This window comes from Dipodomys merriami, unplaced genomic scaffold (genome assembly GCF_024711535.1).
Source record: "Dipodomys merriami isolate MVZ:Mamm:240054 unplaced genomic scaffold, mDipMer1.0.p SCAF_14, whole genome shotgun sequence".
NCBI classification, from domain to species: Eukaryota; Metazoa; Chordata; class Mammalia; order Rodentia; family Heteromyidae; genus Dipodomys; species Dipodomys merriami.
In genome coordinates, this window is record NW_027202715.1 from 33,351,331 (window position 1) to 33,374,833 (window position 23,503).

Here is a 23,503-nt window from a genome sequence, read left to right on the forward strand (position 1 = left end):
GATGAAGTTAGTGTGTGTGTGTGTGTGTGTGTGTGTGTGTGTGTGTGTGTAGGTGAGGAAAGTCAGTGGATGTTTAATAGAAACCTTGATGTCTCAAACGCTAATTGTAAAGAACCAGTGATTATATATGTACCATTGTTGATAGCTACAGGGCAAGTTAGCTTTTAGAAGAGGACATGAACCTCATATCTGTAACCACCTATTATGAGTAAGGATAGCTTTTCTTTTCTTTTACTCCTGCAAGCTGGGAGCTATAATGTTTGTTTGTGTGTTTGTTTTAGTATACCTCCTTTAAGCTTTGCTTGAGTTTTTCCTGTAAAGGATTGTTGTCCCCTTTTAATGGATGAAGGTAAGCTGCACAAGAAGTTCAGTAAGATGCTGTGGCAATCTACACCTCTAAGTGGGAAAGTTGTATTCTTCTAAAGGTGTATGTGACCCACAGTCTGAGCTCTCATTGTTTAAAGGCTCAGATCCTGGAAACAGGATACAAGTTTTGTAAGACAGTGTATAAAATACCCCCAGGGGTAGCTTGAGTCTGCCTCAAAGGAATTTTAAGCACGTATCCGGAATAGCTTAATTCTTTTTTTTCTCACAGCAACCATATTCTTGCTAGTTGATAAAATCTGAACCACTCTATTGCACAAAGTTTACCTTTGGAATGTACCTTTAGGGATATGAATTAGTAGAAAAGAACATAAAGTACTTAAAAGGCACAGAAAAATATGCAATAAAGGCTATTTTGATTACGTTTCCTACTTCTCCTGCAAATTTTGATATTGTCCTTTCATTTTCATTGGTTCAAGTGTTTTTATTTCTTTAGAAACTTGTTTTCTGATCTTTGGAGAGTACACTATTTGGAGACAGATTGTTGAACTTTTTGTCTTAAAGATTTCTTTAAAACCCTGACAAATTAGTTGTATACATTGTGTTTAATTACCAATATTTTTGTATAAATAAACTATCATCTGGGTCATAGCACTGGTAGATAGTACAGATAAATATTTTGAAAAAATCAAAATAATATCGTTTTCATGTCTAAATAGAATCTTTAAAAATACACAGCAAAGGTAAGCTTAGATTATTTCCCACCTAAAATGGTCCCAGTCTATAAGAAAAAGATTCTTCTTTATGCCTCTGTCATTTAAGGCATGGGAATTGTTCTTTAATTACCTTTATGTAAATCAGATTAGGTGATTGCAGCCCACGGCCAAAGTCACAACAATTTCCTTTATGCATCTCCAACTAAGTACATTGCATTATGTTCTTCCTGGCAAATGCAAACTTTAACCCAGCGGGGAAAAGAAAGGCTGTTGGTCTGGTCAATTACAAATGAGACTTCATGAGGTGTACTGGCCTTTTTTCACTTGCCAGCAGGCCTAACTTGCTTGTACAGGTCACTGTGGCTCTCCTGGAGGAAGGACACATGTAGGTGAAGGTGAGGACAGACAGCGCTACTCTAAATGTGAACTCTCCATGGACACTATTGTCTGGCTCTGTCTCCTTTCTGTACTCTGAATAATAGTGTTTTATGAATGAAAGTGGGTCAGGGCTCTGAGCTTTGACACACAGCAGGATTAAAAAGAAGAACAAGTAAGCAAATGAAAGTTGGAAAGAAAACTCATAAAATTGGGAATGTAACTCAACGGGTCCAATAACATGTCTGAGGCTTATACATAAGCCTGAAGTACGTGCCATGATAGGATAGATATTTTCTTTTGTTCATTCCTGAAGTTATTTAGAAGGCAAACACGTACAGCTTTCTCCCCTGTCTCTTGGGGAAGTTGAGACTTATCGACATTGAGTTGGGATCCAAAAGCCAAGGGGATGCTGTTGTCAGTTGTAAGAAACCATTTCCCCCATATCCCTTCTGGCTTTTTTTTTTTTGGCAGTGGTGTTTACATCATTCTAGAAACTACTTATCAGTTGCACCTCTGGTTTGTAGTAGGTTTTTATATGCTATTGTGAACATACATGGTCTGCCACTCAAGTTCCTAAATCCTGTGGGTCAGATTAGCTCTCTACACATCTGTAAAACTTCTTTTATATATGATGATTACATCTTTGGAGACCAGGAAAGGAGGTAGGGATGAAAATGAGAAAGTAGGCACTCAAAAGCAAAAGAAACTTCCTAAAGTTCTCAGAGATTAAATATATTATGGCTGTACTCAGTCAAGCCTGAAGACTGTGGGCTCCTTTGGGGTAGAGCTGAGATTACATCAGACATTTCTGTTGAATATTTCTGATGAGTTTAATGTCACTATGAGACAAACGATGTAAGATTGTGAATATCCCAGGGGCTCAATAAAGATCACCAGTAAATACATAGATGGGAGAGCCAGGCTTACATACCCAGCTTGTTTGACTGCATGTGTGTTTGCATTGTATACTTCAGAGCACATTGGACCTTCTCTTAGAAAAGTAGCTATATTTTATGTTTGTATTGTATTGAGTACTTCCCATCTTCCTTCCACTTTCTTTTTATAAAATTTATTTTATTGTAAAGGTGATGTTCAGAGGGGTTACAGTTATGTAAGTAAGGTAATGAGTACATTTATTGAACATTGTTGAACATTGTTACCCTCTCTCTCATTCTCTTCCACTTTTCCTCCCCTCAACCCCCTCCCCCCAAATTGTAAAGTTCATTTCCAATATGGTATCTTGTGAGTATTGAGTATTGCTGTTGCATTGGTTCACCCTTTGTCCTATGTCTCACCATTTTGTTATTCCTTTTTCTTTCCCCAAATCAGATACATGTATATACAAGACACAGGGTACCAAAATCAAAAACAGTGACAATAGAGAATAAACTAAAGGGGGAAAAATGAAGGAAAAAAGAAATAACTTCACACAGTACATTAAAAAATGAAAACAACAAAAAAAACACCTTTGTTTCCATGAGTTCATTTCGCTTAGCATTCTTTTATATGGTCGTATGTACACAGCTATTGAGCTATTGTGGTCCTCTGCTTTCCACTTTCTGCCTCACTGTATTTCTGATTCTTCAAATCACAGTGGTTTCCTTTAACACTTAAACTCATGTCTTCCCCATGTGTGCTTTGAGGCAAAAGGCATTAGCAGACAGCTCTGCCGACCTCATGCCAGCCCCTCTTCTCAGTTAGTGTTACATGGATCCATTTTTTTTTGTCGATTGTGGGGCTTGAACTCTGGGCTTGGGTGCTCTTCAGCTCAAGGCAAGTGCTCTACCACTTGAGCCACAGCACCACTTCCGGTTTTCTAGTAGTTTATTGGAGATAAAAGTCTCATGGAGTTTCCTGCCCAGGCTGGCTTTGAACCATGATCCTCAGATCTCAGCCTCCTGAGTAGCTAGGATTACAGGTGTGAGCCACCGGCACCCGGCGTACATGGATTTTTTCTACTCTGAAAGTACTATTTGCTTATCATCATGGGACTTAAAAATTGCTTGACTTTCCTCCTGCTGGGAAAGAACATAAATGAAAATGATTTCCATTTCCCCATCAGAGGCTTAACATTCTGTTTGCTTGATCCACTGATGCAAAAAGTATTCCAGGTCCTGGGCTCTAGTCCTAGTGAAGAGCCTCTAATTGGGGGAGGGGGAGGAAGGAGACCAGGGCTTTAATTCAGAGCCTGAGTAATGTCCCTTTGCCCAAATCAGAGATTCTGTTCTGTTTTGTTTTGGGGTCAGTACTGGGCCTAGGTGCTGTCGGTTAGATATTTTGCTGAAGGCAGTAGAAACTGTTTGAGCTATAACTCCACTTCTGGCTTTTGGGTGGTTAGTTGGAGATAAGAGTCTAACATTCTTTCCCTCCCTGGTTAATTTCACTACATGAATCTCACATCTTAGCCTCCTGAGTGGCTAGGATTATTAGTCACAACATACAACTTAATTTTTCATTAATTGCTTTTTATTTAATCTAGACATCTGAGGGTTTTTTTTAAAAAATAGGAAATCTTGCAAATTTTAAGTGTTGATAACTTTAGAAAGCTTCTTGCAACAGTCACATTCAACATTTATGGCAACCAAAGGTAGCCTTTGGGCCTATAGCTTAGAGCTACCTACTCTTCGGAGGGGTTGTGTGCTACTCATTCTGAAAGAGTCTAAAACTTCTACATGGGGAAGTACAACCTTACAGATCAGGCAGAATAGTAAGTGAAATGAACAGTGGAAAGGAGGAAGGAGTTATATCTACTACCTTCAGACCAGCTGTGGAGGCAGGCCAGATAGGATGCTGAGGCTGAAGGCAAAGAAGAAGGTGGGATCCGTACATCTTTATCGGAATGACCATCTTCCCCACTGCTCTTCTGGATGAGCGTTTTTACCCTTCTTGTTATCAGGATGCAAGATCCAGCTGCGTACTGTGTAAGAATGAAACAAGACAGACATTTCTTTCTCTGGTAAAATCTGAGTGTGAGCAAACGAGAGTGCTCTGTTGTCCTTTGTGTTTCTACCTGGCTCATTCGCATGATCCACCCCAGATGATGGATGGAGGACAAGTAAGTAGATAAGGCCCAGAGCAGGAACCTAACTGGAACTGCATCATTTCTGTCCACACCTTATAGGTCCCAAACTTGGAGACATGGTCACTCTTCACTCAACAAGAAGGCTAGAAAATGTGGCTTGTAGGAGGCAGTTCTTCATTGGCTAACAAGTATGCATTTATATCAAAAAGAGGTAATGAGCTGAGTGCCAGTAGCACACACCAATAATCCTAGCTATTTAGAAGACTGAGGTCTGAGGATTGTGTTGAAAGTCAGCCCAGACAGGAAAGTCTGTGAGACTCATCTCCAATTAACCACCAGAAAACCGGAAGTGGAGCTGTGGCTCAAATGGCAGAGCACTAGTCTTGTATGAAAAAAACTAAGTGACAGTGCCAGGCCCGGGATTCAAGGCCAAGTGCTTCTCATATGATGGGATATTTAGCAGCCTGCTATATTTGACAAGTGTCAAGTATGTTAGGTTTGGTAAGGTAGAGTGTTTTTTAGTTTATCCTCAGCTTAAAGTTTCTAGTTATTTTAGTAAGACTATATCAGCAGAAATGACATTTACTTAATTTAATGGCAAGTTATACCATCAAATCCTGTTTTAGATTTTGATGGCTTACTTTATTCCTGGTTAATCAAACCAACCAAGCATCATATGGTAGAGTTTTTTATGTTGTCGATTTGCATGGTTGGCCTTAGATCTTGCCCTTTAAAAATTTCTTAAAGTCACTAAAGCATTTTGTTTATATAGATTATATCTACTTATATATTTACTATATTAAAAATTAAAATAGATACTTACAGAAGTGAAGTGTACTAGGATACATTCTATTCATTGTTATGCCCCCTTAGGAATCTCTATGCAATTGTGAAGGATCAATGTTTTTTTTAAGCCAACAATGTTTTAGTGATAATATTATAAAAATAATATTTATCATTCAGATCCCTCAGAAAACTATTGGGAAACTTGGAGAAAAGGAAGGGAAAGGCCAGAACATGGGAGGCAGTGACTTCACTTAGAGGATTTCTCAGCCATGGAATCAAACCAAAAACAGCATGAATGGGTTGACTGATCTACTGTTGAGATTTTTATATCACAGAATGTTATGACTTAAAACATTGGAACAGTCCCTATTATGAACTGAGGGACTGAGGTAGAAGACAGATATCCAAACTCACCTAAAGTGGAGTAGCATATAAAGGAAAAAAATAAAATGCATTTAGGAGTTTGGAGAGATGGTGGTGCAGAGCTTCACTTACACTAGCATAAGAAGGAGGGAACTAACACTTATTGAGCAAATACTGAACTTGTGTGCATCCACTTAACACCTTTGAGCCCCAACCTCCTCAACTGTGAAACAGATCCTAATACCGGTAACATTTGCAAATATCCACTATGTTCTAGAAACTATGCTAAGGGCTTTGTAAGCTAACTTATTAAATCCTTTCACAATTGTAGGACATGTACACTGCTATTTCACCATTTTGCAGATGCATAGAAAGATGATATAACTTATCCACAGACATACAACTTACCATATTGGTTCTTTATCATTGTACACATTTCTGTTAACTCATCTGCTTACGACAGCATACATGTATTAGCTCCTGGTGTTTTGGGTGAGGCATCGGGGCGTAGCTTACTGTCTCTGCTTATTGTCTCACACAGCAGCAATGGAAGGGTTGTCTAGGACCCATCTCAGGCTCAGGCTCAGAGCTTTTCAAAGTTCTTGTGGTCATTGGCAGAATTCGTTACCTTTTTGTGGGACCCGTGGCCTTTCTGTGAATTCAGTACATCTTCAAAGTGAGTTGAGGAATTGATTTTTAAGGTCTTCTCTCATTAGATGAGGAGCACTTATAAGCACTTGTTTAACCTTTGCCATGGTGTGTGATGAAAACATGGGAGTAACAATGGTCAATGACAGCAGACAAAATAAGTTTTGTCCATAACACATGCAGAAGGATCTCCCAAATTCAAGGATTCTAAGGGTAGGAATGATGGAGTCATCCTAGATTTAATTCTACCACTGCTCTAAAGCTGTATAAACCCAGCGTAGCTCCTGGCCCCAGAGTTCTTGCTCTTTTCCAGTATATTCCTCCTTCTTTTGAGAAAAGTGAATGCATCTTAATACCAGGTGCTCACTGAATTTTAATTCCACTTTTAAAGGTAAACTTGAAGAAACTGTAACACATTTTAAAGAAGTCTTCCAAAAACACTCTAAACTCTCTGGTTATACAAGTGATTTCAAAGTGTGTTTGTCTTCTCTTGGATGGGAGGTTTGCATTTTAAGACTTGAGTGCCCAACAAATAATCCTAGCTTTGTATTTTGAATTTGAAACAGATGAAGTGATTGGTTAGAAGAAGCAGTGAAGACCTTCCTTCCCTTTGCAGACAAGACAGCATGGAGCAGCCATTTACTGTGAATTCACTGGTGAGTTGTGTCAAATGATGCTTTACATATGGTTGGAAAGCCCAGAAAGAACAGAAATGGACCACATGTGAAATGAGTCACATTTAGTTAAGTTTAGCACTTATTTGCAGATTTCTTTTTTTGGGAGGGGTTCAGTCGTGGGGCCTGAACTCTGGGCCTGGGCACTGTCCTTCAGCTCTTCAGCTCAAGGCTAGCACTCTACCACTTGAGCCACAGTGCCACTTCCAGCTTTTTTCTTTTTGCTTATGTGGTGCTGAGGAATCGAACCCAGGGCCTCAGGCATGCAAGGCAAGCGCTCTACCACTGAGCCACCTTCCCAGCCCCTGCAGATGTTTTTGAAAATCTATTTGTATGGCCTTCTCCTTTGAGGAAGTGACTAATAAAGCTATTGTCCAGAGATCTAAAAATAATTTTTCTGCCACTGTAGTGTGAGCTTTTCATTTGTCTGGCTTGATTCTATGGGTATAATCTATTGGAAAAACACTAGAGACAATTTCAGAGTCGATATTATAGCAGGTAGTATAGCAGATAGTAAGCCTCTTTGTTTCTGTTTCTCTTTTTTTTTTATTGTGAAAATACCATACAGAGGGTTACAATTACATAAGCAAGGTAATGAGTGCATTTCTTATCAAGCATTGTTGCCTCCTCCTTTGGTTCCTCTTCCCATCCCTTCCAATCTCCCCATTCCTGGCCCTCTACTGGCGCTCCCCAGAGGGCAAAGTTGTAAAGTTTGTTTTTCAACATAACGTATTGTCAGTTGCTCTATGGATTAAAACTGGAGGCTTACCTCATGTAAAAATGGAGACCATTGTCTATTTAGCAGCTAAATGTTGCTTTGGGATTCTCATGTGAGCATGTATACACTTGAAGCTCATGTTCTTTTAATTACCCCTGCCCCTTACTCTTTGTCAGTGTACACTTTTCCTCTTGCCACATCCTAGAAGAACAGTTTACGAAAGAGGAAAGAACAAGTACATTGGGTCACATGGTTTATTTTCTGTCCCAGATTAGTCTCTGAATGTAAATATAGATGGGTACTTTATGCAACCCTGTAGCCTTTGCGCCTTATAGATGGGTACTTTATGCAACCCTGTAGCCTTTGCGCCTTATGACAATCAAAGATAATATTGGTCATGTTCCCAGCCTCTCATGTGGCTTTGAATGGAAGTTGTCATTCTTTTGAGGAGAACTGTGGGGGCAACACATAGTTCTGGGAAGAGTGGTATACTAAATACCCTATGTATACAAAGACATAGAAGTCTTGGCTCTTGCACTGAAAAAGGTTGTAATCTCATGTGCTCCTTTGAGTAAGAAAGTTTTTCACAGAACTCAGTTGCCCTCAGGATGTTTGAGAAATAAGGACATGCAAAAACCCTTTCAAGTTCTGACCTTATGTTGTCATTCCACTGGGAGATTGCAATTTTAATCCAATATCTGCAGAGTAATCAACCAGTCATCTTGGTGGTATCTTGTGTTTTTTTTAAACCAGAACATTGTGTAGGAATAATGAAAATATTATTGCGCTTGCCACTGCAAAAATGAACACTATAAGGCTTTTTCATGTAGAAAATGTGTCTTCATGTAAGAAGTTTACATGCAAATGAGATATAGATTGATAGAAACTTTAAGTAATTTCCCATTTTACTTGATTATTTAATTATACTCTCATCTTTTTTTCTCTCTTCTTTCATATACATTTTGTGTGTGTGTGTGTGTGTGTGTGTGTGTGTGTGTGTGTGTGTGTGTCTCCTTTTCATGTTTGTGCTTAGGAACATGTGCATCGCCTTTACTTGTAGTCGCACTTCTCACTTATTTAATACACTTAGGGAGTATTAACTCTATTTTAGGAAGATGCTACATTCTAAGGAGATGCATTGATGATTTACTTTAAACCCCCAAGGAATTCATAAGGGTTGGAAACACTTATATGATTCAGTGTGGACTATATAGTTGTAAAGACAAGATTAAAGATAAAGACAAATTATTCTTATAAACACAAGGAAGGCTGGAAGTCCTCTTTAGCAAATACTCTGAATTTCATAGGTTTTTTTTCTTTCAGTCATTATTTTATATCATTGAGGCTACTATCTTTGGCTGAATAACATTATTGTCATTTAGTGATGTTGGTTTTTTACAGATGAGTGTGATTAGGGGAAAGTGTATGAGTTGCTGTAGTGTTGGAAATATCTCAGCTAAAAATGGCTGTGAATTCTTGAGGTTGAGGCTCCAAGTTCACACGTTCCTATTCCTGTCTCTGGTGTGAGGAAGCTGCCAACAGCTTCTCTGAAATTAGAAAGCTGTTCAGAGAATAAAAGAACAGCACAACATGGTATGGATCAAAGCAAGAGTGACCTTTTATTATTGTTGTTGTTATATATATAGAGAGAGAGTGTAGTATAATTCAATATGTATATATAGTGTGTGGTAATGAAATCATTATAACTGGCAGTTCTGCTTCCTAAAATATTATTTATATTTATTGGATAATATAGATTCTTTCTAGTTGTATTTTGAAATACATAATAGAGTATATAAAATTTTAGTTTTCCTCCTGTATTTAGGACACTAGAATGAATTCCTCTTGTCCAATAGTATTTTGGTACAGATTAAATGAAGGAAATGTGTTCTCATTCAAGAAGGGCCTGAGCTTTGGAGTTGCGCCAGGCATATCTCTCTACCTTCAGAACTCTGACCAACAGGGAGCAGATAAAAATAAGAAATCCTATTAAGTGAAGTAACCAAGTCCCAAAGAAATTTAGGTCTCATGGTTTCCCTTATTTGCAATAATTAGTATACATATAGGATAATCTTATCAGATGAGCTGAAAATCTCAAAAGCCATGTATATATGACCATATAATATGATGCTAAGTGAAATGAACCCCAAGATATGGACACAAGAGGTCTGTCTTAATTGTTATTTTTTAAAATTTACCCTGTGATTTTATTTTATTTTTGTTGTTGTTTCCTTTGTATGTTCTTTCCCCTATGGTATATCCCCTGTTGTCACTGTACTTGATTTTCGTACCCTGCATCTTGTATATACATATGTCTAACTTGGGGAGGAGAAGGGGAATAACAAAATGCAAAACAAGGACACAGGATGATCCACTGCAAAAAGAATACCCACAGTACAGTATATTGGAAACGAACTTTACAACTTTGAGCTGGGGGGGGGGTGGGGGCAGGGATAGGGCTGTAGGGAGGAGTATGGGAGTGGGGGAGGGACAATAACAAGGAAGGGAAGGGGGTAACAATGATCTAAAAGTATTGTACTCATTGCCTTATTCATGTAACTGTAACCCCTCTGTACAGCATTTATACAATAAAAATTTTAAAAATAAAAAAGTAAGTTGAAAATCCAATATTCCCATTATTTCTGGTGACTTAGAACAAAAACTTCTTTCCTTTGGAGACTGTAGGGGACCAGGTCTTCATGTTGTTTCTGCTCTAAATGGACCAGGCTCATTCACTCACTCACAGGAGGGTCATCTTGAGGCCATCTCTCAGTCTTTATTATGGAGAGGAAGCCTGGACCTAGGAAGCATCTTTGAGAAAGAGAAACAGGAAGGATGGATGTCAGGTCCACATGACTACAAGACAGGTCAATAGCAACAATATCAAGCATAAGGAGCATGAGGGCTTAATTGGCTATGCCTCTTCGTGGAACCTTGGGTAACGAGTTTATGGCTCTCTGGTTGGTTGTGTATTATACCTTTAAGAGCAAAAGTCATTTCAGACCTGTAGAGTTCTATATGCTATAAAGTAGCCAGCAAAGTAGATAAGATGGCATTGGAAAATCTCCAGATAACTAATCTACTGTGGCTTGCCCCTGAAGTCAGTATAGTAATTCATGGCTGGAGTAAAACTTGGTCTAACTTGATTTCTTTCAGAGCTTTCTACAAAACATTGTCAAGTGCTCTTTACACACTGTAGTTGGACTTAGAACTTTAACTTACTTGACTAAGGAAAGCTCAGGAAGCTATATTTCTTCTGGGCTAACTCCATTCTTTCAGAAAGAGATGAGAGTTGGGTTGTCTAATACCAGAGAATGTACAAATTCCTTTGAGAAAAATATTTAAGTCATCAGATATCCCTTCCCACCTCCAGAAATCCTGAGTCTATAGATCTGACATATAGATAGTTACAAACTTGAACTTTTAAGGAAGTTCCAGGAATTACAGATACTGCTGGTACTTGGACCACACGTTGAGACACATAGATATAAGCTAGGCAGGAAAAAATAAGCTCTTACCTTAGAGCTAAATTTATAGGACTGAACAGAACCCAGGTTCATTTGTTTCTCTATTGTTGGTGGTAGTTTTCATCTCAGGAAAGCTGAATTCAATTGAAACAGAGACTATAAAATATTTGCTATTAAGCTTTTATTAGAAAAATATTGCCTGCATTTTTTACCTTTCAAAAGCACTGGCTTTTTATTCAATAATGAATAATCCCTGATTATATATTTTTCTGTATCCATTGCCAAATGTGAGACCAAGACAAACATACAGACAGGCACTCCATACATTTCCAAATGTGCCTGGATATTCCTTATTAATAAAATTCAAATGTAGCAATTAACATGAGTGACTTTGCTTAGTAATTTGTTATCACTTTTCTCAGTCAAGGACTAATTCATGAAATTACTATTATGTTGAGGTCTAAGAGATTTTTGCATTTAAGAAATGGAGTTGGGTTTTTTTTTTATGCCTGAAGATGTTTAGTACTTTTTGGTGGAGTTTTTTGGTTGTTTTGTTTTTATTTTATTTCTGTCAGTCATGGGGCTTGAACTCAGAGCTAGGGCACTGTTCTTGAGCATTTGTGCTCAGGGCTAGTGTTCTACCACTTTGAGCCACAGCTCCACTTCCAGTTTTGGGTTGGTTAATTGGAAATAAGAGTCTCAAGGACATTTCTGCTCAGGCTGGCTTCAAACCACTGACCTCATCTCAGCCTCCTGAGTAGCTAGGATTACAAGTGTTAGCCGCCAGCACCTAGCTTCTGATGGAGATTTTTAAATTAACTTTTTATTCAGTAAAGTTGGAAGGAGGCTTTTAAAACTTCTCATTAAACTAGATCTATTCTGGAATAGACTCAAATCCTGAGAGTAGCTTTGAACTTAGTGACCTCCTAGAGACCCTTCAAAATCTTACTTAGCAATATGCCACAGAACTCAGATGGAGGATCAATAACATTTTATCTAAAGTGATCTGGAACACTTGCATACTAAGGAACTGTCATATAATTACTCCTTGAAACCTAAAAATAGATTTATTTCCACCAATAAAAATACATGTTTTTCTGGGTGTGTGTCTTCTGGGTATGTTAGTACAAAAAGATTATGCTTTGGTCATGTCATTAACTATTGTGAAATGACTTCCTTAGACATGGGTGTGGGGATTTTAGTATGGAAAACATACGTATGAATCAATCCTTATACTTTTTTCCTACTAAGCAGAGATTCAAATGTTGCTTTGCAGAAAAAGTTAGCTGCCATGCCTGACCATACAGATGTCTCTCTGAGCCCAGAGGAGCGAGTCCGAGCTCTAAGCAAGCTTGGCTGTAATATTACAGTCAGTGAAGACATCACCCCACGCCGCTACTTCAGGTCCGGAGTAGAAATGGAGAGGATGGCATCTGTGTACTTGGAAGAAGGAAATTTGGAAAATGCCTTTGTTCTTTATAATAAATTTATAACGTAAGTCTTGATGTAAAGGTCTTTGGAATGAGAAAATTGGAAAAGTGCCAGGGTAGTTTTCAAACTTTAAATCAATTTTCTCTTTCAAAAAGTATGAAAAATTCAAGGTTTTCAGTTACCAAGAAATGTATTGCAAGACCCCCAGACAAGATCTCTGAGGCTCAGGAATTGGAGGAATGGAAGGTCAGAGAACAGAGGACCCTCTCAACAGCTGGTCCACTACCCACATTTGCATTTTTAACAAATAGAGTTTATTTCATTCTGCACATCCTCCATGGGAGCATAAGCTTTCTGGGGGAGGAGCCAAATTGAAGCTCCCTCTGTAACACATGGGATGTGCCATCAACATTTAGAAAGTGTGATTTGGTACAATAGACTAAGGGACAACAATGAATAAAAAGGAGAATTCTCTCTCCTTGTAGAAGCAGTATCTTCACTTTATCTGTGAGCAATGCACAGGGATTTCTCTTCACTTCTGCTGTAGCTTATTCCTCAAAAAAGGTGGTTAAAATTGTAACTCAGTTAGTATCTCCTAATGCATTAGGGACTCTAGTTGTCATTCTCTCATAGTTATAAATTTTCAGTAAAGAGTTTTTGTTCTGAATGCATGGCAATATTGATTTACCAATCTTTCTAAACTCATACAGACATAAAAAATATGGTTTGGGTGAAGTCTAGCTACAGGTTCTAAGAAAGACTCACATGACTTTAGGTGTTATAGAAGCTATGTGTGCTGACTTTAACCTTGTTGGACTGAATAACTGTTACAGAAAAAATAAGAATCAAATTAACCTTTAATGGAAAGGCAATAGCAAGACTGTAGGTAAAATAAGAAGTTATTAACCCTGTCATTTTTGAAAAGGATGCTCAATTTCATTTCAGAAACTATAATTGAGACTTTGCAATCATATAATGAATGGTGAGATTTTTTGTTATTGTTGATGTTGCTCTTTTATGCTGTTTGTCTAGTTTGTTTGTAGAAAAGCTTCCTGGCCATCGAGATTACCAGCAATGTGAAGTACCCGAAAAGCAGGATATTATGAAGGTATTGTGGTATCGATTCTCAACTGTGGGATCAAATGCCCCCTAAGTATCCATTATTGATTCACAACCCCTTCCTTTCTTCCTCTATTTCTTCCTCTGGAGAGTTTGAGCACAATAAATTCATTCCATTAGGCATAATGTTTCGATTTCTTCTCAGACATTTAATGACTGGGACTGAGCCAGTGTGAGGTGTCTTAATTGATGGAGGAAAGAAGGAAGAAGGATCTACTCAATCACCTTATGAAGTGAACAAGGAATTATCTTACAGTCTCTCCCAGAGGTTTCAAGAATAGCTATATATTTCCATATAATTACTTGAGGTAGTCATTTGGGCTTATTTTGATTGTTCTGTGCAGCTCTGGAACCAGTAACTCATTAAAAATCAATATGAGTTAATAAGGGATGCTTCCGGCAACTATAGGCCCCCTCCATATAATGCTGGACCCTTTAAATTATTTTTTATTCTTTTTGTGTTTTGTTGGTAACATATTTAAACTCTAGGCTTTGCTCTTGCTAGGCAGGTGATCTATCAAAAAGCCATACAGTCAGGCCACATTAAATTATATAGCCTAGTGACCTGTGCTGTCTTTGTTTGTATAACTAAACTCTGATGTTCACATAACAATAAAAATCACCATTTTCCTCCAAATGTGAGCCATCATGAAATGGCTATATTTACGTTTTAAAAAGGTTTGGATTATATACAGAGAGTATATAAATAGGATATAGGTAGGATTATAAGATGTTGCAGGAGTAGCCTGCCTAAAATACTCTGATCAGTATTTATTTGATAATAAACACTGTCCTTGAAATCCTGTGAGGCTTAAGGCTTCCTAGATTTTTGTCAAGTGTTCATCTCTTTTACAGTGCTTATACTCCCTACATTACTATGTCTTCCCGTAGCATTGTCCCTCGATTTTCTTGCTCATTTAACTCAAAGAGTTTTGTATAGAAACCATAAAGGAAATTTTGATGGAAGGAATTAGTTAGAGATGTGTGTCCTATTACTAACGGGCTACAAGTTAGCTCAGTCTCTGTGATCCTTGCTTCCTCAACTCCAAAAACAGAGGGTTGTGACTGAAATTTATATTAGGTTTTCCAGACTTTTCTGCCATTGCCAATCACTGAGATCTGAGATTGTAGCCCAGTGGATAGAGGCTTCCCTACCATGTGCATGGTCCTATGCTCATTTTCAGCTACACACACACACACACACACACACACACACACACACACACACACACACACACACACACACACACACACACACACACACACACACACACACACACACACACACACACACACACACACACACACACACACACACACAATCTCCACACAGGGTTAGGAATTTTTTTAGGTGAAAACTGTGTGTCCTCTTCTTTAGAGAGATGTTAATTCATCAGATCTGGAATCAAGCCTGCTAATCTGTATGTTTATGAAAAGTGTCAAATCTGCTTTGCATCTTTGGGCATGTCTAGGAATCATTACCCTTCCCCAACTGCCTTTTAACGTCCCTTGTAACTCTCAGCCTACATGATTTACATATGGAGTGTGCGCTTTATGTCTGCTGTCTAAAACTGTGTACCTGCCTAATCAAAATGCTTGTCTAACTAGTAGATTTAATACACCCCTTACAAAGGCATAATTATTTTTAGCTTCCCTGGTTAAAGTTGTATTTTAGAGAGCTAGACTAGAGAGATTTATTTTCCTACCAGCATCTTTGATTACTTGTGGCTTGCTTTTCTGATGTAAACACCAGCTGTTTTCCTTTCTCAGCTGATGATCTGAAAAAGTACACTGAAAAATCCAACTAATCATTATGTATATATATTTTTATAAGAAACTGAAGGAGATTGCATTCCCAAGGACAGATGAATTGAAAAAGGACCTTTTAAAGAAATATAACATAGAATACCAAGAATATTTGCAAAGCAAAGTAAGTTCAATTGTACATTTATTTTATGACTGTTTTCTGTGCAAACATTTTTTAATTTCACTTTTAGATGATGAGTTTTCAAATGCATGTGCATGTAAGTGAACATGAAAAGATGCAGCAATATGAGATGACTATTTAGAATAATCATGCTGATGTCCAGATTGGGCACTTGCACCAAGGATGTGGTATTTTCATTTTCCGGCAATGACTAATAAGGCAATGCATCAGAAAATGAATTTCCTGCAGTTATTTAAATAGAGCCTTTTGACCAAATCCTGCCAGAGTCACCTTGAGCCAGATGGCTGCTTTTTTCTTCTCTTTTTTTTTTTTGTTTTTTTTTTTCCTAAAAGAACAGATAAGTGAAAAATAAGGACTCAGAATGTATCTAATTATGATAGCCTTGGAAATATGAATTTAATTTTTATGTGTTGTAATCAATATTCCAGTTGATGTAGAGGAACAACTAACCATAGACATGAAACAAAATTATTGCGCACAAATATGGTCATTTCTGACTGTTAAATAAAGACCAGAATGACCGTGATGTCTAAAAGTCAAAAGGATACTGAAGGAAGAAATTGATTGATGGATGAAATAATGGCACGTTGAAAATACACTTTAAAAATTCATATAACATCATTAGTGGTGGTGTTTTGCTTCGTGTGTGTGTGTGTGTGTGTGTGTGTGTGTGTGTGTGTGTATTTGTACTGGAGGTTGCCACTCTCCCTGACTCTTACTTAAATTTAAACTCACTTTCTCTGAAAATGGTCCCAGAGGTTTCTGACATTCTCTGGGTGTGGCTGGAAGTCTGGTTTGCCTGAGGTGTTTTAGCATCTGAAGTTTCTCTCAACTATAGAGAGATATGATGCGATCTGAACTGTGACACACACACACACACACACACACACACACACACACACACACAATGATATTGGAAGCAAAGACAAAGCAACATCAAGGAAGAGAAATGTTTAGTCTAAATCCCCTCCACACTCAGCAGAGCCTACAGGGTCTCCCAGTGGGGAGCATGTTTGGCACCAATGCCCTGTTCTACTTGGAATGACACCAGTGACCTCATCGTCTGACCTCTGAGGGGTTAGAAAGGCAGCATCTGTGACTAGATGAACAGACTGGCCTGTAAGCCCTGGTCATGGGCAGCACCTGTTTCACCTGAAAGCTTGTTAGAAATCGAGAATGTCAGTCCCACCCCAGACCAGAAAAATAAGAATTTACAACAGTGAGACCCAGAGATGTTCTTGTACATAAAGTGCTGCTGTAAGCTGCATCCCCAAAACTATCCACACTTACAGAGTCACCACAGTTTTTATCAACACCAGTTGTGAAGTTTGTTTGAATATTTTATTCTCTGACCTCTTAATGATTAGATATTTTGTTAGGATATTGTGGGGTTCTTCTCTTTTGACAAATCTCCTGATTAGTTTTGATAGAGATGGTTGGAAAACACTTTGGAAGTACTTCTAAGCAGTTTCTACTCTGTGATAATTCTAGCAGAGAGTAGATTCTAGAGTCAAATGCAAAAGATTCCAGTCAGCTCCATCCTATTGGCCTTTCTGTGAAAATGGAAACATGCTATGTGCTACTTTCCAATATGGTGCTACCAACTGGGTGTGGCTACTGGATACTTAAAATGTGACTAGTTTGGGGGTTTTTAATTGTTTTAATTCTTATTATTTAAATAGTTATATGTATATCTAAAGAAATGCTTTATTGGAAAATGCAGTGTGGGGTGAGATGTTTTGTTCCATGTGACCTAACAGATCAGGCTGAGCAGACAAAACTGACCTTGATTTTTCAAATATTTAGCAGCAGTTGTGTATTTATGTCTCTGGTTTAAAAAATATTTGGCTTTATGACTGCAGTCATAGTCAGAATAAAGATCTTTTGCTGTGATGCTGTGTGGCCTATCAGTGTCAAGTTATTCTAGTTTGTTGGAAGATTAAAGTGTCTAATCCCACATGGGTGTTTTGAGTTGGAAATTAACCTTTTCTTCTGACAATCACATTTTTTAGAACAAATATAAAGCCGAAATCCTCAAAAAACTGGAGCAGCAGAAACTGATCGAGGCAGAGAGGAAGAGGATTGCTCAGATGCGTCAGCAGCAGCTAGAATCTGAGCAGTTCCTGTTTTTTGAAGACCAACTCAAGAAGCAAGAGTTAGCCCGAGGTCAGATGCGAAGCCAGGAGACCCCGACGCTCTCCGAGCAGATTGATGGCAATGCACTGTCCTGCTTCTCCACACACCAGAACAATGCCTTGCTGAACGTATTGGCCGATCAACCGGATAAAAGCAGTGCAACTAGTTTTGCTGGTCATTCTCCTCCTGTAAACAGGGCCTTAAAGCCAGCAGCTACTCTCAGTGCGGTTCAGAGTAAGTGAGGGTGGGGCCCTGGAGGATGCAGAGGCTGGGCGAATAGAATCACATTTTTACAACCTCTGGGAGGATGTCTGTAGTTTGTTATGGGTCAGGGCAGTACCCCTACATCCTGTGAATGACGTAGCTCTCCTTTCAGTTCTCTCTGGCTTATACTTTAAGCAACTTTCAGGCAACATCTTGCCTGGTTCTATAGATCAGATTATAGTAAATGAGATTAAGCAGGAATGGAGGTCTGGCTCAAGGGGTAGAGCAGCAACCTAACAAAAAGATGCTGAGTTCAAACCTCAGTAATGCCATAAAAATAAATAAATAAATAGGACCATATTCTGTCACCAAATAAAGACCTTCGACGAGAACAATGCCAAGCACTTTTTCTTCTATATGTTTCAAACAACAAACACACTTACATTGCAGAGGAAAGAAGATCATAAGAAAATTAACCAGATCTTTCTTCAACAATGAAATGTTTATGCTTAGTACATATAGCATCCTCCCGGTACAGGAAGTTCCTATGACTATGAATAGCTAACCTCCAAGTGCTGTGTATGTGTTTCTGCCAGCAGTATTGCTAAATGCTGCTAATCCATGCTGGCAACATTCCAGAACCCAAGAGGAAATTCTTTTTGTCAGACATTGTCAGATGGAATTTGCATTCCATTTATTTTTTAAGAATCATGATAGGTAAACATTGTAAGTTCATCACTGCTAATTAGTTACAAAAATGTGATTAGTAGATTGTTAAGTAATCTTAACTTTATTAAGATACAAGCAACCTGTAGTAATATTTACCCTATTTACTGTATATTGTATCATTTGCAAGATGTGTTCTATGCAGCTTATGCATTTAGTAGTATATTTTAGGTGCCAAATGAGAACATATACACCTATGGAAATGGTTGTTCTAGGGCATAAGCATGTAAACATCTCAACATTATACAGTTTTCTTTATAATTTTACATTTCTTCTAACCAATATTTTTAAGTTCTTAACAAAATATGAAACACTTGATAATTGCATTTTTGAACCATTTTGAAGGGTAAGATGCAAGATTTATTTTTAGCTTTTTCTCCTTTTTCTGTGCCTTAGATTTAGTGGTTGAAGGACTGAGATGTGTAGTTTTATCAAGAGATCTTTGCCACAAATTTCTGCTGCTTGCTGAATCAAATACAGTAAGAGGAATAGAAACATGTGGAATACTCTGTGGGAAACTGGTATGGTCTTTTTTTTTCCTATCTCATTGCACAGCATACTTTAGAATTAGCTTTTTTTGTAGTAAGCAGAGCAGAATAAAAACACACTCAGAGTTACAAATATTATGACATTAGCCTTATGTAGATTAATTTCACTATTCATAGAGTGCTTCTTCTGGAAAATAGATTTTTTAAATTTCAAGGGCATTATTCTACTTGTAGGAGAAATCAGTCAAACCATAAATTAAATCTTTTTCTAGAAAAGTGATACTGATGACTATTCAGATTTCTAAGTCCATCTTCCTTTCTAAACTAAATTTCCAATGCAATCATTAATTTCACATACACTCATTTCAATTTCATTCAACTTGCAATTCCTTTTCAGATACATATGGAATAAAACAAAATTTAGCTGATTTCCCTTTTTTTAAGGAAACAGTTCAGCAAACTGTAAGCCCAGACCATACTTAATAATGAACATATTACCTGAAGTATTGTAAAAAGACTATGTCAAAATAAGAGAAGATAAAAGAGAGACATCTTTTAGTTTATCATTGAAACAAAGTTGAAAGGTTTATTTTAAAAGTGTTCTTTGGTGGTCTTTTTTAGATAGCCATTTATAGTCTGGATCCAGGCACATTTTCATTATCCAACATATAAGGAGAATAATATGTTTTATTCAACACACATTCACCTGCTGTATTCCAATATTTCATTATCATATTTCCTCCAAGAGAAGAATCCACTGGTGACAAGCACACAGTGACCCACTATCTAATACACACAGTCATCCTCTTTGCCCATCTGGTGGCTGAATTGGGGCTGATGCCTCCTCCCTTACATCATATGAAATATTTAATTAGGTTGATTTGTGGACTAACTCATTTTGGTTGATCCAGGCATGTGTTATTCACTCACTCTTTCATGAAGCATACATGTTCCAACACCATGCTAGGTATACAGTAGTCTATAGTAGCTTCATCCCTGCTGCATGATGGTTACCTGGTCCTTGGGAAGAATCAGATGATTCTAAGTGGGGCCAAGTGGTCAGAGTAGAAGTTCAAGATGCCTGTCATGGGAATGAACTAGGGGAGCTAACTTTGTGTTTGGAGTGAGTGGAGAAGGGCTTGCAATCTAGAGAGAAGGAGTAATGCCAAATTTGCAGAAAAATCCTCAGAGCTAGAGCGAGGATGGCTGACACTGTGTTCTAAGGGTGGGGCATGGGATGAGAAAACACAGCTCCTCCCAACCAAACAGCTCTTACCTGAAGATTGGCATTTACTTCCGGCCACTTCTTTTCAATTCTTTTTATCTGTGAAGAAAATCATTTACTTTTATTTTCTCTTTATCTAATTGTAAAAGCAAAACAACTTACTTTTGGAAGGTCCTACTGAGTTTCCCAATCTTAAACAAAAGTCCTAAGCCTTGAAAAGAAAAGACAAATCAGGGTGTAGCACTGTGGGTCAAAGTGGTAGAGTGCTAAGTCGTGAGTAGAAGAGCTCAGGGAGTGTGCCCAGGTCCCGAGTTCAAGCCCCATGATTGACAAAAAAAAATTATTGATGGATTATTGATGGATTGATGAAAAACAGACAACCTCTACAACCCTCAGAAATATGCTTTGTCGTAGTATGAAGTTACTCAACTAGTATATCTCTCTCTAAATAAATTTGCCTTTATTTGTTCTGAGTTGTTTCATTAGAGATCTAATAGGCTAAGACCTTATTTATTAATTAATTAAGCTCCCATAGACCACCCCCCCTTCCAAATCCCAGGATGCTACTTCCAAATGATGTGTTCTACTTGAAAGAAAATGGATTATGAACTCCAACCAGCTGATTCTCAATACATTTGGTAAAAGTTAAGTTTTCATGTTAAAGTAGCACTTTGTTTTGGGCTCGAGAGGAGGGGTGATAAGAGTAGTAGAGGTGGTCTTTATTCTGGTATCAAATCCTCTCACATCCTATTCATTGTTTTTGTCCTATGCCTTTTGCTCATTCTTTTTCAGACACATAATGAGTTTACCATCACCCATGTGATTGTGCCAAAGCAGTCTGCGGGACCAGACTATTGTGATGTAGAGAATGTAGAAGAGTTATTCAGTGTTCAGGATCAGCACGATCTCCTCACTCTGGGCTGGATCCATGTATGTTTGACTTTTGGGGTTCGGTTTATGTTTGGATGGTGTGTTCTTTTCCTCTGAAAGAAATTAATTTCATTAATTTCTTGTTTTCAATTTTTTCCAGCTGTAAAAAAGCCATCATATTACAAAATCTTTTTTTCAATGTGAAGTTGTATCTAAATCTGTCAAAACTGGGCTATGTTTTTTTTTTTTTATTGTGCTATTCAAAGTTGAGAGAGAGCCTATAACATTTGGAAATTAGATGACTTTTTCCTGATGGTTTTACTGCCAGATTTTTAATTGTTTTGAATAGGTAGTTATTATATGTTTTTGCCTTTTGCTTGTGATCTACATTCAATTATTTTTAATTTCTTTTTTCTTTTGGTCGGTTGTGGATGCTGTCTCTCAGCTCTTCAGCTCAGCCACAGCGCCACTTCCGGCTTTTTCTGCTTATGTGGTGCTGAGGAATCGAACCCAGGGCCTCATGCATGCCAGGCAAGCACTCAACCACTGAGCCACCTTCCAGCCCATATTTTTAATTTCTTAAGATATTTCTTTGAAAAAGTATTTATATGGACTGAAGAGGGTCCATATATTTTAATGCATGCCTACAAGCCAAGGAGTGTATATTGTATAAATGGATTTGGAGTAGAGCAAAGGGTCAAAAACAGTGGGTTCCAACACAGTGTTAGAACTTTTTGTGGAGTAGGAAAGGCCTAATAAGTCAAATCGTGTGGCACATCACATTCTTTGCTCTGCTAAGAGTTCACTGTAGGAACACCATCAAGTTGCTTTAGCAGTCTAAACGTCAGCTTTTGCCAGCCACAAATTGGGGATCATAATATTTGACTTCATATTATTTTGAATGTTAAGTGAGATACAGCCAGAAAATTTCTAACCATGATTTTTTAGGGACTTAGAACTATAATTGTTTTTATTGGTGATGATGCTTTGTTTCATTTTGTTTGTTATCCATTATTCAATCCAGTTAAAGGACAATCTTTTCTATTCAGCTCCACACAGCTGGGCTTGTGATGCCAGTTTAGTCCATTTGTGCTGGAGTAGGTAATTTATAAAGGACAAAAATTTCATTCTTACAGTTCTAGGGCTGATAAGTCTAAAATCAAGTCTGTGGTCTTGGTATCTGCAGAGGATGCTCTCTGCTTCCAAATGGGGCGTTATTGCTCTGTCCTCACCTGATAAAATGCAAAAAGGAAAGCGATAACTCCTTGACCTTGAGCCCTTTTATAAGGGTGCTAGCAGTCAATCCCCAAAGGTCACATTCCTTGATACTTTTGCATTGGATATTAAGGCTTTACATGCATTTTGGAGGAAACACCATCATTCAACCATAGCAGGTAGGAGCAAAAGTCACCTTCTACATAGAGTACACTGGCTACTATTTACAGAGCATATCCTTGGGTATCTTGGAGAGTCCTAGAGAATAAGAAGTGAAGTCAGCCTGTGGTGTTCATGCCTAGAAACTCAGGAGGCTGACGTCTGGAGAACTGAAAAATCAAGGCCGGCCCAAGCAGTAAAGCCCACAAGATTTCATTTCCAATATCGCAAGCAAGAGGGGCTGAAGATGTGATTCAAGTGGCAGAACACCAGCCTAGCAAGTAGTGAGGCTCTGAGTTCAAACCCTAGTATCACCAAAAGATTAAAATAAAAAAGAAAGAGCCAGGCACTGGTGGCTTATACTTGTAATCCTAGCTACTCAGGAGGCAGATATCTGAGGATCAAGGTTCAAAGCCAGCCTAGGCAGGAAAGCCCATGAGACTCTGATTTCCAATAAACCACCAGAAAAAAAAAAACAAAAACAGAAGTGGTGCTGTGGCTCAAGTGGTAGAGTGCTAGCCTTGAGCTGAAGAGCCGAGGGACAGTGCCCAGGCCCAGAGTTCAAGCCTCATGACAGAAAAATGAAAGAAAAAAAGAAAGAAGTGATCATTTTGTATTTTATATTTGCATTACTTGTTTATAGAGAAGCAGTGGGTGGGAACAGAAGAACATACATAGCTAGCAAGCATTGTATTATGTAATTTAAGAGGGTGGAAGAGACTATAAATTACTATTTTCCTTTAGTCACAAACTGCTAACCTCCAAAATTTCCAGGTTCCCTCACCGACTCAGTGAAGTTAATGAGTACCTTCTCTCCTCCCCGAATTTATGCAAAACAATATAGACTAATATAGATGAATATAAGCAGTGATTTACAATAGAATTT

The 23,503-nt window shown here is 38.1% G+C and overlaps 1 protein-coding gene across 3 annotated transcripts in view; it reads left to right on the forward strand.

Annotated features, from left to right (window-relative positions):
* Stambpl1 (STAM binding protein like 1) overlaps positions 1-23,503 on the forward strand; it is a 44,551-nt gene that overhangs the window by 15,803 nt on the left and 5,245 nt on the right. For all 3 annotated transcript variants that reach the window (XM_070021141.1, XM_070021142.1, XM_070021143.1), the window contains 7 exons: positions 6,804-6,893; positions 12,373-12,590; positions 13,560-13,635; positions 15,481-15,576; positions 17,607-17,964; positions 19,057-19,181; positions 21,166-21,303. In XM_070021141.1, the coding sequence (XP_069877242.1) occupies positions 6,864-6,893; positions 12,373-12,590; positions 13,560-13,635; positions 15,481-15,576; positions 17,607-17,964; positions 19,057-19,181; positions 21,166-21,303 (1,041 nt within the window). In that variant the 5' untranslated portion in view covers positions 6,804-6,863. The remainder of the gene's footprint in view (positions 1-6,803; positions 6,894-12,372; positions 12,591-13,559; positions 13,636-15,480; positions 15,577-17,606; positions 17,965-19,056; positions 19,182-21,165; positions 21,304-23,503) is intronic.